The sequence below is a fragment of the Somniosus microcephalus genome, unplaced genomic scaffold, assembly GCF_052327205.1.
Source record: "Somniosus microcephalus isolate GS21.2 unplaced genomic scaffold, FLI_Smic_1.0 unresolved_chr3, whole genome shotgun sequence".
Taxonomy (NCBI): domain Eukaryota; kingdom Metazoa; phylum Chordata; class Chondrichthyes; order Squaliformes; family Somniosidae; genus Somniosus; species Somniosus microcephalus.
This window is the reverse complement of record NW_028225181.1, coordinates 58,272,288-58,287,703: the sequence shown is the minus strand read 5'-3', so window position 1 is coordinate 58,287,703 and position 15,416 is coordinate 58,272,288. Positions and strand designations below refer to the sequence as shown.

Sequence of the window (15,416 nt, the reverse complement as noted above, 5' to 3'; positions counted from 1 at the left end):
AAAAGGCATTTGACAAGGTTCCACGCAAAAGATTACTGATCAAGATAAAAAATCACGGGATTGGGGGTAATATACTGGCATGGGTGGAAGATTGGCTATCTAACAGAAAACAAAGAGTTGGGATAAATGGTTCATTCTCGGGCTGGCAATCAGTAACTAGTGGTGTTCCGCAGGGGTCAGTGCTGGGACCCCAACTCTTTACAATCTACATTAACGATTTGGAGGAAGGGACCGAGTGCAACATATCCAAGTTTGCCGACGATACAAAGATGGGAGGGAAAGCAGTGAGTGAGGAGGACATAAAAAACCTGCAAAAGGACAGAGACAGGCTAAGTGAGTGGGCAGAAATTTGGCAGATGGAATATAATGTTGGAAAGTGTGAGGTTATGCACTTTGGCAGAAAAAATCAAAGAGCAAGTTATTATCTAAATGGAGAGAAACTGCAAAGTGCTACAGTACAAAGGGATCTGGGGGTCCTGGTGCATGAAACACAAAAAGTTATTATGCAGGTGCAGCAGGTGATCAGGAAGGCCAATGGAATCTTGGCTTTTATTGCAAGGGGGATGGAGTATAAAAACAGGGAAGTCTTGCTGCAGTTATACAGGGTATTGGTGAGGCCACACCTGGAATACTGCGTGCAGTTTTGGTTTTCGTATTTAAGAAAAGATATACTTGCTCTCGAGGCGGTTCAGAGAAGGTTCACTCGGTTGATTCCGGAGATGAGGGGGTTGACGTATGAGGAAAGGTTGAGTAGGTTGGGCCTCTACTCATTGCAGTTCAGAAGAATGAGAGGCGATCTTATCGAAACATATAAGATTGTGAGGGGGCTTGATCGGGTGGATGCGGTGAGGATGTTTCCACTGATGTGTGAGACTAGAACTAGGGGGCATAATCTTAGAATAAGGGGCTGCCCTTTCAAAACTGAGATGAGGAGAAACTTCTTCACTCAGAGGGTAGTAAATCTCTGGAATTTGCTACCCCAGAGAGCTGTGGAAGCTGCAACATTAAATAAATTTAAAATGGAGATAGACAGTTTCCTAGCTGATAAGGGAATTAGGGGTTACGGGGAGAGGGCAGGGAAGTGGACGTGAGTCTAGATTCGGATCAGCCATGATCCTATTGAATGGCGGAGCAGGCCCGAGGGGCCGTATGGCCTACTCCTGCTCCTACTTCTTATGTTCATAGCGAGAGGGTTTGAGTATAGGAACAAGGATGTCTTGCTGCAGTTGTACAGGGCCTTGGTGAGACCACATCTTGAGTATTGTGTGCAGTTTTGGTTGCCTTATCTGAGGAAGGATGTTCTTGCCATGGAGGGAGTGCAACGAAGATTCACCAGGCTGATACCTGGGATGGCAGGAATGACGTATGAGGAGAGATTGGGTCGATTGGGCTTTTCCTCACTGGAGTTTAGAAGAATGAGAGGGGATCTCATTGAAACTTATAAAATTCTAACAGGACTAGACAGACTCGATGCAGGAAGGATGTTCCCGATGGTCGGGGAGTCCAGAACCAGGGGTCACAGTCTAAGGATAAGGGGTAAGCCATTCAGGACAGAGATGAGGAGGAATTTCTTCACCCAGAGAGTGGTGAACCTGTGGAATTCGCTACCACAGAAGGCAGTAGAGGCCAATTTATTAAATATATTCAAGAAGGAGTTGGATATATTTCTTAAGGCTAAAGGGATCAAGGGATATGGGGAGAAGGCAGGAATGGGGTACTGAATTTGGATGATCAGCCATGATTGCATTGAATGGCAGAGCAGGCTCGAGGGGCTGAACGTTTCTATGTTTGTGGTAAAGGGGCCTTTAGGGACAAGTGACCATAATATGATTGAATTTTACATTAAGTTTGAGAGTGATGTAGTCCAATCTGAAACGAAGGTCTTCAATCTAAACAGAGGAAACTACAAGGGTATGAGGGACAAGTTGGCCATGGTAGATTGGGAGACTACACTAAAAGGTATGAAGGTGGACATACAATGGCTAACATTCAAGGAAATAATGCATAATTTGCAACAAACATATATTCCTCTAGGGCATAAAAACTCAAAAGGAAAAGTGATCCAACCATGGCTAACAAAAGAAATTAAAGTGAGTATTAAGTCAAAGGAGGAAGCTTATAAATTTGCTAGAAAAAGCAGTCAGCCTGAGGATTGGGATCTTTTTAGAAATCAGCGAAGGGGGACCAAGAAACTGATAAAGGGAAAATGGAATATGAGCACAAACTAGCGAAAATATAAAAACGGATTGTAAAAGCTTCTATAGGTATGTGAAAAGGAAAAGACTGGCGAAGGTAAATGTAGGTCCTTTACAGTCCGAGACGGGAGAGTTTATAATGGGGAATGAGGAAATGGCGGAGAAATTAAATAAATACTTTGTTTCTATCTTCATGGAGGAAGACACAAAAAACCTCCCAGAAATACGAGAAAACCAAGGGTGTGGTGAGAATGAGGATCTTAAAGAAATTATTATTTGTAATAAAACAGTACTAGCAAAATTAATGGGACTAAAAGTCGATAAATCCCAAGGACCGGATGACCTACATCCTAGGGTTTTGAAAGAGGTGGCCATTGGGATAGTGGACACATTGGTTGTCATCTTCCAAAATTCTATAGCTTCTGGAACGGTTCCTGCAGATTGGAGGATAACAAATGTAACCCTGCTATTTAAGAAAGGAGGGAGAGAGAAAACGGGGAACTACAGACCTGTTAGCCTCACATCAGTAGTTGGGAAAATACTGGAATCTATTATAAAGGATGCAATAACTGGGCACTTAGAAACTAATACAGGTAGACTACCTTTTATCCGAACTTCCGAAAACCGAAACCCTCTAAAAACCGAAGGTTTTTTCGTTCAGCGTAAGTCGTGCGCACGACATGACCAGAGTGGCGCACGACCCCAACCCCCGCCGACGACCCCCCGCGGACCCCCACCGACCCCAACCCCAACCCCCGCGGACCCCCGCCGACCCCCCTGCCGACCCCCCCCGCGGACCCCCGCCGACCCTGACCCCCGCCGACCCACCCCCGACAAATTTCCCAGTCTTATAAAATACCTTCCGAAATCTGAAATTTTCCGAAAACCGAAACACGGCTGGTCCCGAGGTTTTCGGATAAAGGATAGTCTACCTGTAGTAAGATTGGGCAGAGTCAAACTGGATTTATGAAAGGGAAATCCTGTTTGACAAACCTACTGGAGTTCTTTGAGGGTGTAACTAGTGGAGTAGACAAAGGGGAACCGGTAGATGTGGTGTATCTGGATTTTCAGAAGGCCTTTGATAAGGTCCCACACAAGAGGTTGGTGAACAAAATTAGGGCACATGGAATTGGGGGTAATATACTAGCATGGATTGAGAACTGGTTAACAGACAGAAAACAAAGAGTAGGGATAAACGGGTCTTTTTCAGGATGGCAGGCTGTGACTAGTGGGGTACTGCGAGGATCAGTACTTGGGCCCCCAGCTATTCACAATCTATATCAATGATTTGGATGAGGGGACTAAATGTAACATTTCCAAATTTGCTGATGATACAAAGCTAGGTGGCAGTGTCAGTTGTGAAGAGGATGTGAAGAGGCTTCAAGGGGATCTCGACAGGCTCAGTGAGTGGGCGAGAACATGGCAGATGGAATATAATGTGGATAAATGTGAAGTTATCCACTTTGGTAGAAAAAACAGAAAGGCAGAATATTTCCTAAATGGTGAAAGATTGGGGAATGCAGATGCTCAAAGGGACCTGGGTGTCCTTGTACATGAGTCACTGAAAGTGAATGTGCAGGGGCAGCAAGCCATTAGGAAGGCAAATGGTATGCTGGCCTTCATTACAAGAGGATTTGAGTACAGGAGTAAAGAAGTCTTACTCCAATTATACAGTGCCTTGGTGAGACCACACCTGGAGTACTGTGTACAATTTTGGTCTCCTTACCTAAGGAAGGATATACTTGCCATAGAGGGAGTGCAACGAAGGTTCACGAGATTGATTCCTGGGATGGCGGGACTGTCGTATGAGAAGAGATTGAGTAAACAAGGCCTGTATTCTCTTGAATTCAGAAGAATGAGAGGGGATCTCAGTGAAGCATACAAAATTATTACAGGGCTTCATAGGGATGGATGCTGGGAGAATGTTTCCCTTGGCTGGGGAGTGTAGAACCAGGGACCACAGCCTCAGGATAAAGGGTAGGCCATTCAGGACTGAGGTGAGAAGAAATTTCTTCTCACAGATGGTGGTGAATCTTTGGAATTCTCTACCCCAGAAGGCTGTGGAGGCTCAGTCATTGGGTATATTCAAAACAGAAGTCGATAGATTTCTGACTAGTAAGGGCATCAAGGGATATGGTGATTGGGGCCGGTGAATGGAGTTGAGACAGAAGATCAGCCATGATCTCATTGAATGGCGGAGCAGGCTCGAAGGGCCGAATGGCCGACTCCTGCTCCTGTTTCTTATGTTCTTAAACCCTTATAAATCATTGGTTAGGCACCAGCTGGAGTATTGTGTCCAATTCTGGGAACCACACTTTAGGAAGGATGTCAAGGCCTTGGAGAGGGTGCAGAGGAGATTTACCAAGATGGTTCCAGGGATGAGGGACTTCAGTTATGTGGAAAGACTGGAGAAGCTGGGATTGTTATCCTTAGAGCAGAAGGTTAAGGAGAGATTTAATGGAGGCGTTCAAAATCATGAAGGGTTTGGATAGAGTAAATAAAGAGAAACTGTTTCCAGCGGCAGGAGGGTCGGTAACCAGAGGACACAGATTGAAGATAATCGGTAAAAGAACCAGAGGTGACATGAGGAAACATTGAAACATTTTTTTACACAGCGAGTTGTTGTGATCTGGAATGCGCTGCCTGAAAGGGCGGTGGAAGCAGATTCAATAGTAACTTTCAAAAGAGAATTGGATCGATACTTTTAAGGGGAAAAATTTGCAGGGATATGAGGGGAGTGGGATTAATTGGAGAGCTCTTTCAAAGACTCCAAGGGTTAAGTTATGAGGAGAGATTACACAAACTAGGGTTGTATTCCCTAGAATTTAGAAGGTTAAGGGGCAATCTGATGGAAGTTTTCAAGATATTGAGGGGAAATAGAGAGGGGCGATAGAGAGAAACTATTTCTGCTGGTTGGGGATTCTAGGACTAGGGGGCATAGTTTAAAAATTAGAGCCAGACCTTTCAGGAGTGAAATTAGGAAACACTTCTACACACAAAGGGTGGTAGAGGTTTCGAACTCTCTTCCGCAAACGGCAATTGATGCGAGATCAATCGTTCATTTTAAATCGGAGACTGATAGATTTTTGTTAACCAAAGGTATTAAGGGCTATGGGCCAAAGGCGGGTGTATGGAGTGAGGCTGCAGACCAGCCATGATCTCATTGAATGGCGGAGCAGGCTCGAGGGACTGAATGGCCTCCTCCTGCACTTTATAGAAACATAGAAGATGGCTGATCATCCAAACTCAGTACCCGGTCACTGCCTTCTCCCCATATCCCTTTAGCCTTAAGAAATATATCCAACTCCTTCTTGAATATATTTAATGTATTGGCCTCTACTACCTTCTGTGGTAGAGAATTCCACAGGTTCACCACTCTCTGGGTGAAGAAATTCCTCCTCATCTCAGTCCTAAATACTGCATACAGTTTTGGTGTCCATACTTAAGAAAAGACATACTTGCTCTCGAGTCAGTACAAAGAAGGTTCACTCGGTTAATCCCGGGGATGAGGGGGTGGTCATATGAGGAGAGGTTGAGTAGATTGGGACTCTACTCATTGGAGTTCAGAAGAATGAGAGGCGATCTTATTGAAACATATAAGATTGTGAAGGGGCTTGATCGGGTGGATGCGGTGAGGATGTTCCCAATGATGGGTGAAACTAGAACTAGGGGGCATAATCTTAGAATAAGGGGCTGCTCTTTCAAAACTGAGATGAGGAGAAACTTCTTCACTCAGAGGGTGGTAGGTTTGTGGAATTTGCTGCCCCAGAAAGCTGTGGAAGCTACATCATTAAATAAATTTAAAACAGAAATAGATAGTTTCCTAGAAGTAAAGGGAATTAAGGGTTACAGGGAGCGGGCAGGAAATTGGACATGAGTCTAGGTTCGGAATAGTCATGGCCCTGTGGGTAGTGAAGCGGGCCCAGGGGCCATGTAGCCTGGTTCTGTTCCTACTTCTTGTGTTCTAATTCTGTGTTAGATTTCAGGAGATGGTTTTATTTCTGTTCCTGGCTGGGGTGGAGATCGCCTTTACAGAAGGTAAGTACTGTAGAAAATATAGGGACAGACTGATCTCCTGGACGAGTTTCGATTACGTAGATGGGTCGGAGAGGAATTTCCCAGATTTTATCTCCCAAATTGGCCATTGGGTTTTTTATCTGGTTTTTCGCCTCTCCCGGGAGATCACATGGGTTCGGGTGGGATGGAGAGTGATAGAAGATTTGAGGTTAGGATCAGATCAGCCATGATCTTATTGAATGGTGGAGCAGGCTCGAGGGGCTGATTGGCCTACTCCTGCTCCTATTTCTTATGTTCTTAAATGACTTACCCCGTATCCTTAGACTATGACCCCTGGTTCTGGACTCCCCGACCATTGGGAACAGCCTTCCTGCATCTAGTCCTGTTAGAATTTTATAAGTTTCAATGAGATTCCCTCTCATTCTTCTAAACTCCAGCGAGTATAAGCCCAATCGACCCAATCTCTCCTCATACGTCATTCCTGCCATCCCAGGTATCAGTCTGGTGAATCTTCGCTGCACCCCCTCCATGGCAAGAACATCCTTCCTCAGATAAGGCGACCAAAACTGCACACAATACCCAAGGTGCGGTCTCACCAAGGCCCTGTACAACTGCAGCAAGAAATCCTTGTTCCTGTACTCAAACCCTCTCGCTACGAAGGCCACCATACCATTTGCCTTCTTAACCGCCTGCTGCACCTGCATGCTTACCTTCAGCGACTGGTGCACAAGGACACCCAGGTCTTGTTGCACTTCCCCTTCTCCCAATCTATTGCCATTCAGATAATAATCTGCCTTCCTGTTTTTGCTACCAAAGTGGATAACCTCGCATTTATCCACGTTATATTGCATCTGCCGTGCATCTGCCCAATCGCCCAACCTGTCCAAATCATCCTGGAGTTTCTCGGCATCCTCCTCACAGCACGCACACCCACCCAGCTTTGTGACGTCTGCAAACTTGGAGATATTACATCTAGTTCTCTCGTCTAGATCATTAATATATATTGTGAATAGCTGGGGTCCTAGGACCGATCACTGCGATATCGCTCTATAATTCTTTAAAATAGGCTTTGCTGACTCAGGAAACCTTATTTGCTTTGCTGTTTTCTGGCTGACTAATTAAAAGTTTTTTTTGGCTGCATGCAGGTATTTAATTGAGTTAGTTCAGGCTTGCTGTCAGACCTGGCCCTGGTCCCGCCCCTTCCTGCACCTCATTGGCTGACACCGCTGTCAATCGACAGCACGAGGGGGAAGGGAGGGTGATTGACAGGTGACGATTGATAGACGCGCATGCCCGCGCTGTGATTGGTGCAGGGGAAGGCAAGTGGGCGTGGCCGGACGCGGCCCACGTGGGGGAGTCAAAGGCTGGCTGGAGCGCATGCGCAGCCCGCCTCGCACCGTTCGGAAGCTTTTCAAATTTTTTTTTTGCGAAACAAATTGAAAACACTCATTAATTCCTCCAAACCTCTCCCCTCTAAAGTGCGATCATTATTATTCTTGTTTTTCCTCATTTGTGTGGGGTGTCTTTTTTTTACCTTGCGGTGGCGTGCGCCGATCCAACCGACCCCTGGGCGTTGCGTGCTGGCGTCAGCGCGTAACGGGGGGGGTTTGATTGACGCGAGGCGCCCGCCAATCAGGAGCGCGGAAAATGCTGGGAGGACCGGGCGCGCTGACGGTCCTCCAACCAATGGCGGCGCGGGACCTCGGTGAGCTGCAGGCCGCTTTCCTGCTTTCATTGTCTGCAGGAGCTGTTAAAGGGAAGGGGAGGAGGAGGGTGGAAAAAACCCCAGCTTGTGAGTGTTTATTCCTTTGCATTACCTTTATTGCAAGGCTATTCATCAATTGCATTGATTTAAAAATAAGTGAACCTTTTCTCCTTTCGACTTTTATCCAGAACAAAGAGCCCTGGTTCTGTGAACATTTTGGTGGGCAGCCACTTTTAAAGGGACAAAGACCAGCATTCTTCCTCCTCTCTCTCTCTCTTGTGAGTATTTGCGGTGGGTGAGAGGGTGGGGGGTGAGTCAAAGGGGACTGCAGCCCCTTTTCAACAAAAACAATTGCTTGCCATTTAAAGGGGAATGGGTGCCCCCCCAGGTATTTAAAGGGGCAGTGCCTCTCCCTTTCTGTATCATGTAAGAGCAGGGAGGTTCTGCTTGAACTGTAAAAAACACCAGTTAGGCCACCGGCTAGAGTGCTGCGTGTAGTTCTGCTCGCCCCATTGCAGGAAAGATGTGATTGCTCGAGACAGCAGATTTACGAGTATTTTGCCAGGACTAGAGAATTTCAGCTACAAGGAAAGATTGAATACATAAAAACATAGAAGATAATCTACATCCTAGGGTACTTAAGGACGTGGCCCTAGAAAGAGTAGATGCATTGCTGGTCATCTTCCAAAATTCGATAGACTCTGGAACAGTTCCCATGGATTGGCGGGTAGCTAATGTTACCCCACTATTCAAAAAGGGTGGTAGAGAGAAAACGGGGAATTATAGACCGGTAAGCCTGACATCGGTAGTGGGGAAAATGCTAGAGTCCATTATAAAAGATGTAATAGCAGAGCACTTGGAAAACAGTGACAGGATCGGACAAAGTCAACATGGATTTACAAAAGGTAAATCGTGCTTGACTAATCTACTGGAATTTTTTGAGGATGTAACTGGTAAAATAGATAAGGGAGAACCAGTGGATGTGGTGTATTTGGACTTTCAAAAGGCTTTCGATAAGGTCCCGCATAAGAGATTAGCATGTAAAGTTAAGGCACATGGGATTGGGGGAAAGGTATTGACTTGGATAGAGAACTGGTTGGCAGACAGAAAGCAAAGAGTTGGAATAAACGGGTCTTTTTCCGAGTGGCAGGCAGTGACTAGTGGGGTATCACAGGGATCGGTCCTTGGACCCCAGCTATTCACAATATATATTAATGATCTGGACGAGGGAACTAGATGTAATATCTCCAAGTTTGCAGATGACACAAAGCTGGGTGGGCGTGTGTGCTGTGAGGAGGATGCCAAGAAACTCCAGTATGATTTGGACAGGTTGGGTGATTGGGCAGAAGCATGGCAGATGCAATATAACGTGGATAAATGCGAGGTTATCCACTTTGGTGTCAAAAACAGGAAGGCAGATTATTATCTGAATGGCAATAGTTTGGGAGAAGGGGAAGTGCAACGAGACCTGGGTGTCCTTGTGCACCAGTCGCTGAAGGTAAGCATGCAGGTGCAGTAGGCGGTTAAGAAGGCAAATGGTATGTTGGCCTTCATAGTGAGAGGGTTTGAGTACAGGAACAAGGATGTCTTGCTGCAGTTGTACAGGGCCTTGGTGAGACCACATCGTGAGTATTGTGTGCAGTTTTGGTCGCCTTCTCTGAGGAACGATGTTCTTGCCATGGAAGGAGTTCAACGAAGATTCACCAGGCTGATACCTGGGATGGCAGGAATGACGTATGAGGAGAGATTGGGTTGATTGGACTTGTACTCGCTGGAGTTTAGAAGAATGAGAGGTGATCTTATTGAAACTTATAAAATTCTGACAGGAATGGACAGTCTAGATACAGGAAGGATGTTCCTGATCGTCGGGGAGTCCAGAACCAGGGGTCACAGTCTAAGGATACGGGGTAAGCCATTTAGGACAGTAATAAGGAGGAATTTCTTCACCAAGAATGGTGAACCTGTGGAATTCTCTACCACAGAAGGCGGTGGAGGCCAGTTCATTAAATATATTCAAGAAGCAGTTGGATATATTTCTTCAGGCTAAAGGGATCAAGGGGTATGGGGAGAAAGCAGGGACCGGGTACTGAATTTGGATGATCAGCCATGATCGCAGTCTCGAAGGGCCGAATGGCCTACTCCTGCTCCTATCTTCTATGTTTCTATGTCCCTTTAAAATCAGTCATCCACGGGGACGCAGTCCCTTTAATGAAAATCACACAGAAAAAGAAAGTGTCTGTCCCTTTAAGAGGAACCCCCACCACACCCATATTTCTCTTAAAGTGCTTGAAATTAATAATTAAAAATGCTGAAAATTAATATTAAGAAAATTAATTCAGGGATAAGAAATATTTTTACTCAAGTATTTGCTCCAGAGATTTTTTTGTTTCTGCTTCATCAATTTAAAAACGAACTGCTTTTTTAAAAACTTACGCAAATCAAAATTTGTTTGAGCTGTAAAATGTGAAAGGAACATTAAAAATAAACTTTCCCAGGCTCACAGATCCTGAGCAGGCCCCTTTACAAAATGGCAGCGGCCCGATCCGTCCAATGAGCCGGTTCCAGGTCCCGCCTCCTCCTTCGCTGCGATTGGTTGGAGGACCAAAGCCCCTCGGTCGGTCCTCCAGGCTCAGCCTCCCCTCGCTCATTGGTGGAGAGCTCAGTGTCAGTCAGTGCACGCCGGCGACGTCGTGACGTTGCAGGGTGGGCAGTTGGAGCAGGCGGGAAATTAAATTAATTTAAATTAAATCTCCCGTCAGCCTCCTCTGTCCCAATCAGCCGGCGCAAGTCCCGCCCCGCAGGCTCCCCGATTGGTTGGAGGACTCGCCGCCGGCTCGTTCCTCCAGCCCGGCCCCGCCCCGCCCGCTCCCTATTGGTCGGAAGCTCCTGTCAATCAGGCCCGGGTCACGTGTCCCTGGAGCGCGCTCCGCCAAACTGAAGAAGCTCCACTCGGGGCCCGGATCGGCGGACTCTCAGGTTTGGATTCCCCTTTATTCTCTCCCCTCCTCTGATCTCAATCGGATCTGGGGGAAAACTCACTTTCCCTCACTGATTGCGGCTCTTCACCAACACCGACTTTACAAAGAAAGCCCCGCGCGGCAGCCTGGAGCTCAGGGGCCCAGCGCGCAGGCGCGGGGGAGGATGATTGACAGGGGCCCAGGGTGTGTGCTGAGCATGCGCGGTGCAGGCCGGGCGCCTGTGGAGCAGGAGAGGGCGGGGCCATGGGGCACATGCGCGGGGTCAGCCACAACTCAGCGCGGCGGCCGGAGCGCTTTCTGGAGCGCGGGGGCTTGTGGGCATTGCAGCCGCCATTACTGTTGATCCTTTCAACCAACCTGTGCAGCAGCTGGGGCCTGAAAATCAGCTTCACTGCCCCTGGGCTGGGAAAGGTGGACATGAGACAACATTCTCCCTCTTACCCCCTTTATAAACTCCTTTTACAGGGTTTTAGAAGTGGAGCATTTACAGACAGGAAGCTCAAACCAAACATCACGTCAGGGTCAGACAGTGTCGCTTGATTCATCAGGACCTGAATACCGTCGGCCTTTGTAGATGGAAGGAGAGAGCAGTGATCGCAGCGCGGACAAACCGCACACGTGTTCCGTGTGCGGACGCACCTTCAGCCGATCGTTTGACCTGGCGAGACATGTGCACCGTCACACCGGGGAGAAACCGGGTAAAGGTGGGGACGGCGGGAATGCATCCAGTTCCCCGTATACGTCAGAAGTTCTTCCGCACAGTCACCCTGGAGACAGTCCGTTCACCTGCTCTGTGTGTGGGAAGGGATTCACTCGCACATCCCACCTGCTGAGACACCAGCTTGCCCACACTGATGAGAGGCCGTTTCAATGTTCTGACTGTGGGAAGTGCTTTAAAAGCTCCAGAGATCTGAAGGAACACCAGCTTGTTCACACCGATGAGAGACCGTTTACATGTTCTGACTGTGGGAAGAGGTTTAAAAGCTCCACGAATCTGACAAAACACCAGCGTTCTCACAATCGAGAGAGACCATTCACCTGCTCTGTGTGTGGGAAACGTTTCACTGAATCATCCAACCTGCTGACACACCACCAAGTTCACACTGATGAGAGAACCTTTAAATGTTCTGACTGTGGGAAGAGCTTTAAAAGCACCAGGGACCTGACCAGACACCAGCTTCGTCACACCGGGGAAAGGCCGTGCACCTGCTCCGTGTGTGGAAAGGGATTCACTGATTCATCTACCTTGCTGAGACACCAGCTTGTTCATACTGATGAGAGAGCATTTAAATGTTCTGTCTGTCAGAAGAGCTTTAAAAGCACCAGGGACCTGAAGGAACACCAGCTTGTTCACACCGATGAGAGACCGTTTAGATGTTCTGACTGTGGGAAGAGCTTTAAAATCTCCGGGGCTCTGACCACACACCAGCTTATTCACAGTGGGGAGAGGCCGTTCACCTGCTCTGTGTGTGGAAAGGGATTCTTGCAGTCCAACAAACTGCTGGCACACCAGCTTGTTCACACTGATGAGAGACCGTTTACATGTTCTGACTGTGGGAAGAGCTTTAAAAGACCCGGGGAGCTGAAGCAACATCAGCTTGTTCACACTGATGAGAGGCCATTTACATGTTCTGACTGTGGAAAGAGCTTTAAATGCACCGGGGACCTGAAGCAACATCAGCTTGTTCACACTGATGAGAGACCGTTTACATGTTCTGACTGTGGGAAGAGCTTTAAAAACTCCAATGACCTGCTGAGACACCAGCGAGTTCACACTGTTCTGTAGCGCAGGGCCCTGTAGACAGCTGGGGTGACATGAACATGGAATGGATGAATGTTTTATACATTTCTGGACTATTGTTTAATCTTTCAAACTGTTCTGCTGATGATTCCCTTGATTTGACTGTTCACGTTATTTTTTTCCCTTATCACAGGCAATTGCCTATTAAAAGTCAACCATGTGCCCCCTTTTTAAAGGGGCACAACCAATAAAACCTGTAACATAACAAAAAAAAGTTTAAAGGGAACTTAACAAATGAAATTAAAGTTCTATTTTCGGTGGTGACGATGCACGCCAGTCCCTCCGGTACCCAGCCTGGAGCTCAGGGGCCCAGCCTGGAGCTCAGGGGCCCAGCGCGCAGGCGCGGAGAGCATGATTGTCTCATGAGTACAAGCCCAATCGACCCAATCTCTCCTCATACGTCATTCCTGCCATCCCAGGTATCAGTCTGGTGAATCTTCGCTGCACTCCCTCCATGGCAAGAACATCCTTCCTCAGATAAGGTGACCAAAACTGCACACAATACTCAAGGTGCGGTCTCACCAAGGCCCTGTACAACTGCAGCAAGACATCCTTGTTCCTGTACTCGAACCCTCTTGCTATGAAGGCCAACATACCATTTGCCTTCTTAACCGCCTGCTGCACCTGCATGCTTACCTTCAGCGAGTGGTGCACAAGAACACCCAGGTCTCTTTGCACTTCCCCTTCTCCCAATCTACTGCCATTCAAATAATAATCTGCCTTCCTGTTTTTGCCACCAAAGTGGATAACCTCACATTTATCCACATTATCGTGCATTTGCCATGTTTCTGCCCAATCACCCACTCTGTCCAAATCGTAATGGAGTTTCCCGACATCCTCCTCACAGCATACCCTCCCACCCAGCTTTGTGTCGTCTGCAAATTTGGAGATATTACATCCAATTCCCTCGTCCAGATCATTAATATATATTGTGAACAGCTGGGGTCCTAGGACCGATCCTTGCAGTACCCCACTAGTCACTGCCTGCCACTCAGAAAAGGACCCGTTTATTCCAACTCTTTGCTTTCTATCCGCCAACCAGTTTTCTATCCAAGTCAATACCTTGCCCCCAATCCCATGTGCCTTAATTTTGTACGCCAATCTCTTATGCGGGACCGTACTGGAGTTTCTGGGCATCCTCCTCACAGCACACTCGCCTACCCAGCTTTGTGTCGTCTGCAAACTTGGAGATATTACATCTAGTTCCCAAGAATGTAGGTTGGAATAGACTGGACAAGGGGAGAAAAAATAGAGTTGAGATAGGAAGAGATTAGTTCCGTGGGGCAAAAACAGGCTGAATCGATGGGTCTACTAGGGCAGCCCTGTTTGTGCACCTTGGGAAGGAGGTAGAAGCGGGCTGTGCGGGGTTGGGGGTCTATGAGGTTGACAGCCATGGAGGGAAGATCTCCAGAGGAGACGAGGTCAGTGACAGTCCTGGAAACAATGGCTTGATGTGGTGGTGGGGTCATGGTCCAGGGGGAGCTGGAGGAGGTGTCAGAGAGTTGGTGTTCAGACTCCGCACAGTAGAGGTTGGTTCACCAAACAACAACAGCACCACCCTTGTCAGCACGTTTAATGATAATGTTAGGGTTGGATCAGAGCGAACGGGATACTGCAAGCTCAGAGGGAGGGAGGTTGGAGTGAGTGAGGGGACCAGAGAAATGGAGACACAATGCGGACACTCTGGTGTGTCAGCGGGTGTGATACACCAGGGAATCCCTTTCCACACACTGAGGTTGACTCTAATGATCGAGTCTGTTCCAACTGACAATGGCTTAAGTCTCCTGAATTCATTACTGGATTTATTAGTGACTATTATATTTATGGCCCCTTAAATATGATGAGACTCTGTTAAGCTGACCAGTATGTTGTTGTACTTTGTCTTTTTCTGATGAATGAAACATTACTGAGCCCCTGTACCCATGTTATGGGATGAAGTGCCAGACAAGTAGACACAATGTCTGGGTGTAAATCTAATAATAACCTCACGGACAGTATAGGTGTGATAACCAGACGGGCTTGTGGTTATAGTCTGGTCACAGATAGACTAAATTCCCTGAATTAGCAGGAGTTCAGGAGGCGGTCAACAGGTGGGTCCAAACAATCCCATTTCCTGAGCAGTAACCAAGCTTGTGTATAAGAACAGGCCACTTAAGCCATTGTCAGTTGGAACAGACTCGAGAAGATCGCGCGTGAATCCACTGCACTTCTATTCTCCAGATTGAGGGAATTATCACCTGATCTGTGTTATGCTGCGCTCTTAATAAAGCCTGGAGAGACAATTTGTGTTCCTGTGAGCTTGACTGGTATCTGAAACCCTGGGACTCCCGATCATTGGAGTCAACCTCAGTGTGTGGAAAGGGATTCCCTGGTGTATCCCACCCGCTGACACACCAGAGTGTCCACAGTGTGACTGCGGTGGGTCGATTACACTCATTTCCTGTAAACCTGTTTTTAAAAATCTGAGCCAGTGTGTTGTGAGCCAAAGAGCCTTGGCCTAGAAATTGGTTATAGCCCCGTTTGGGGCGCTAGTCCTGGCGCTGCGCAAAGTTTAGCGCCAGGCACAATTTAGCACCACCTACCGCGATATTGGGTTTTAGCGCCCCTAAGGCGATTGCGGCGCTAAATCAGGTGTTACGCAGGACTCTTAAGGCGCTAACCAAGCGGCGCAACCCAATTTTGTGGCGGCGGGGCACAGTGAAGGTGCTGTCAATAATCAC

The 15,416-nt window shown here is 47.4% G+C and overlaps 1 protein-coding gene across 1 annotated transcript; it reads left to right on the top strand.

Moving 5' to 3' along the window:
• Nucleotides 1–7,863: 7,863 nt before the first annotated feature.
• LOC147091585 (uncharacterized) lies at nt 7,864–14,904 on the top strand. Its single transcript, XM_085976822.1, has 3 exons — nt 7,864–8,004; nt 8,106–8,195; nt 11,361–14,904. Exon 3 carries the CDS (start codon nt 11,470–11,472, stop codon nt 12,679–12,681), a length of 1,212 nt encoding a protein of 403 aa, XP_085832948.1. The 5' UTR covers nt 7,864–8,004; nt 8,106–8,195; nt 11,361–11,469; the 3' UTR covers nt 12,682–14,904.
• Nucleotides 14,905–15,416: the final 512 nt, after the last annotated feature.

What these genes read in the sequence shown, in the direction of transcription:
- LOC147091585 (XM_085976822.1), top strand. Translation starts at nt 11,470, where the DNA reads ATGGAAGGAGAGAGCAGTGATCGCAGCGCGGACAAACCGCACACGTGT.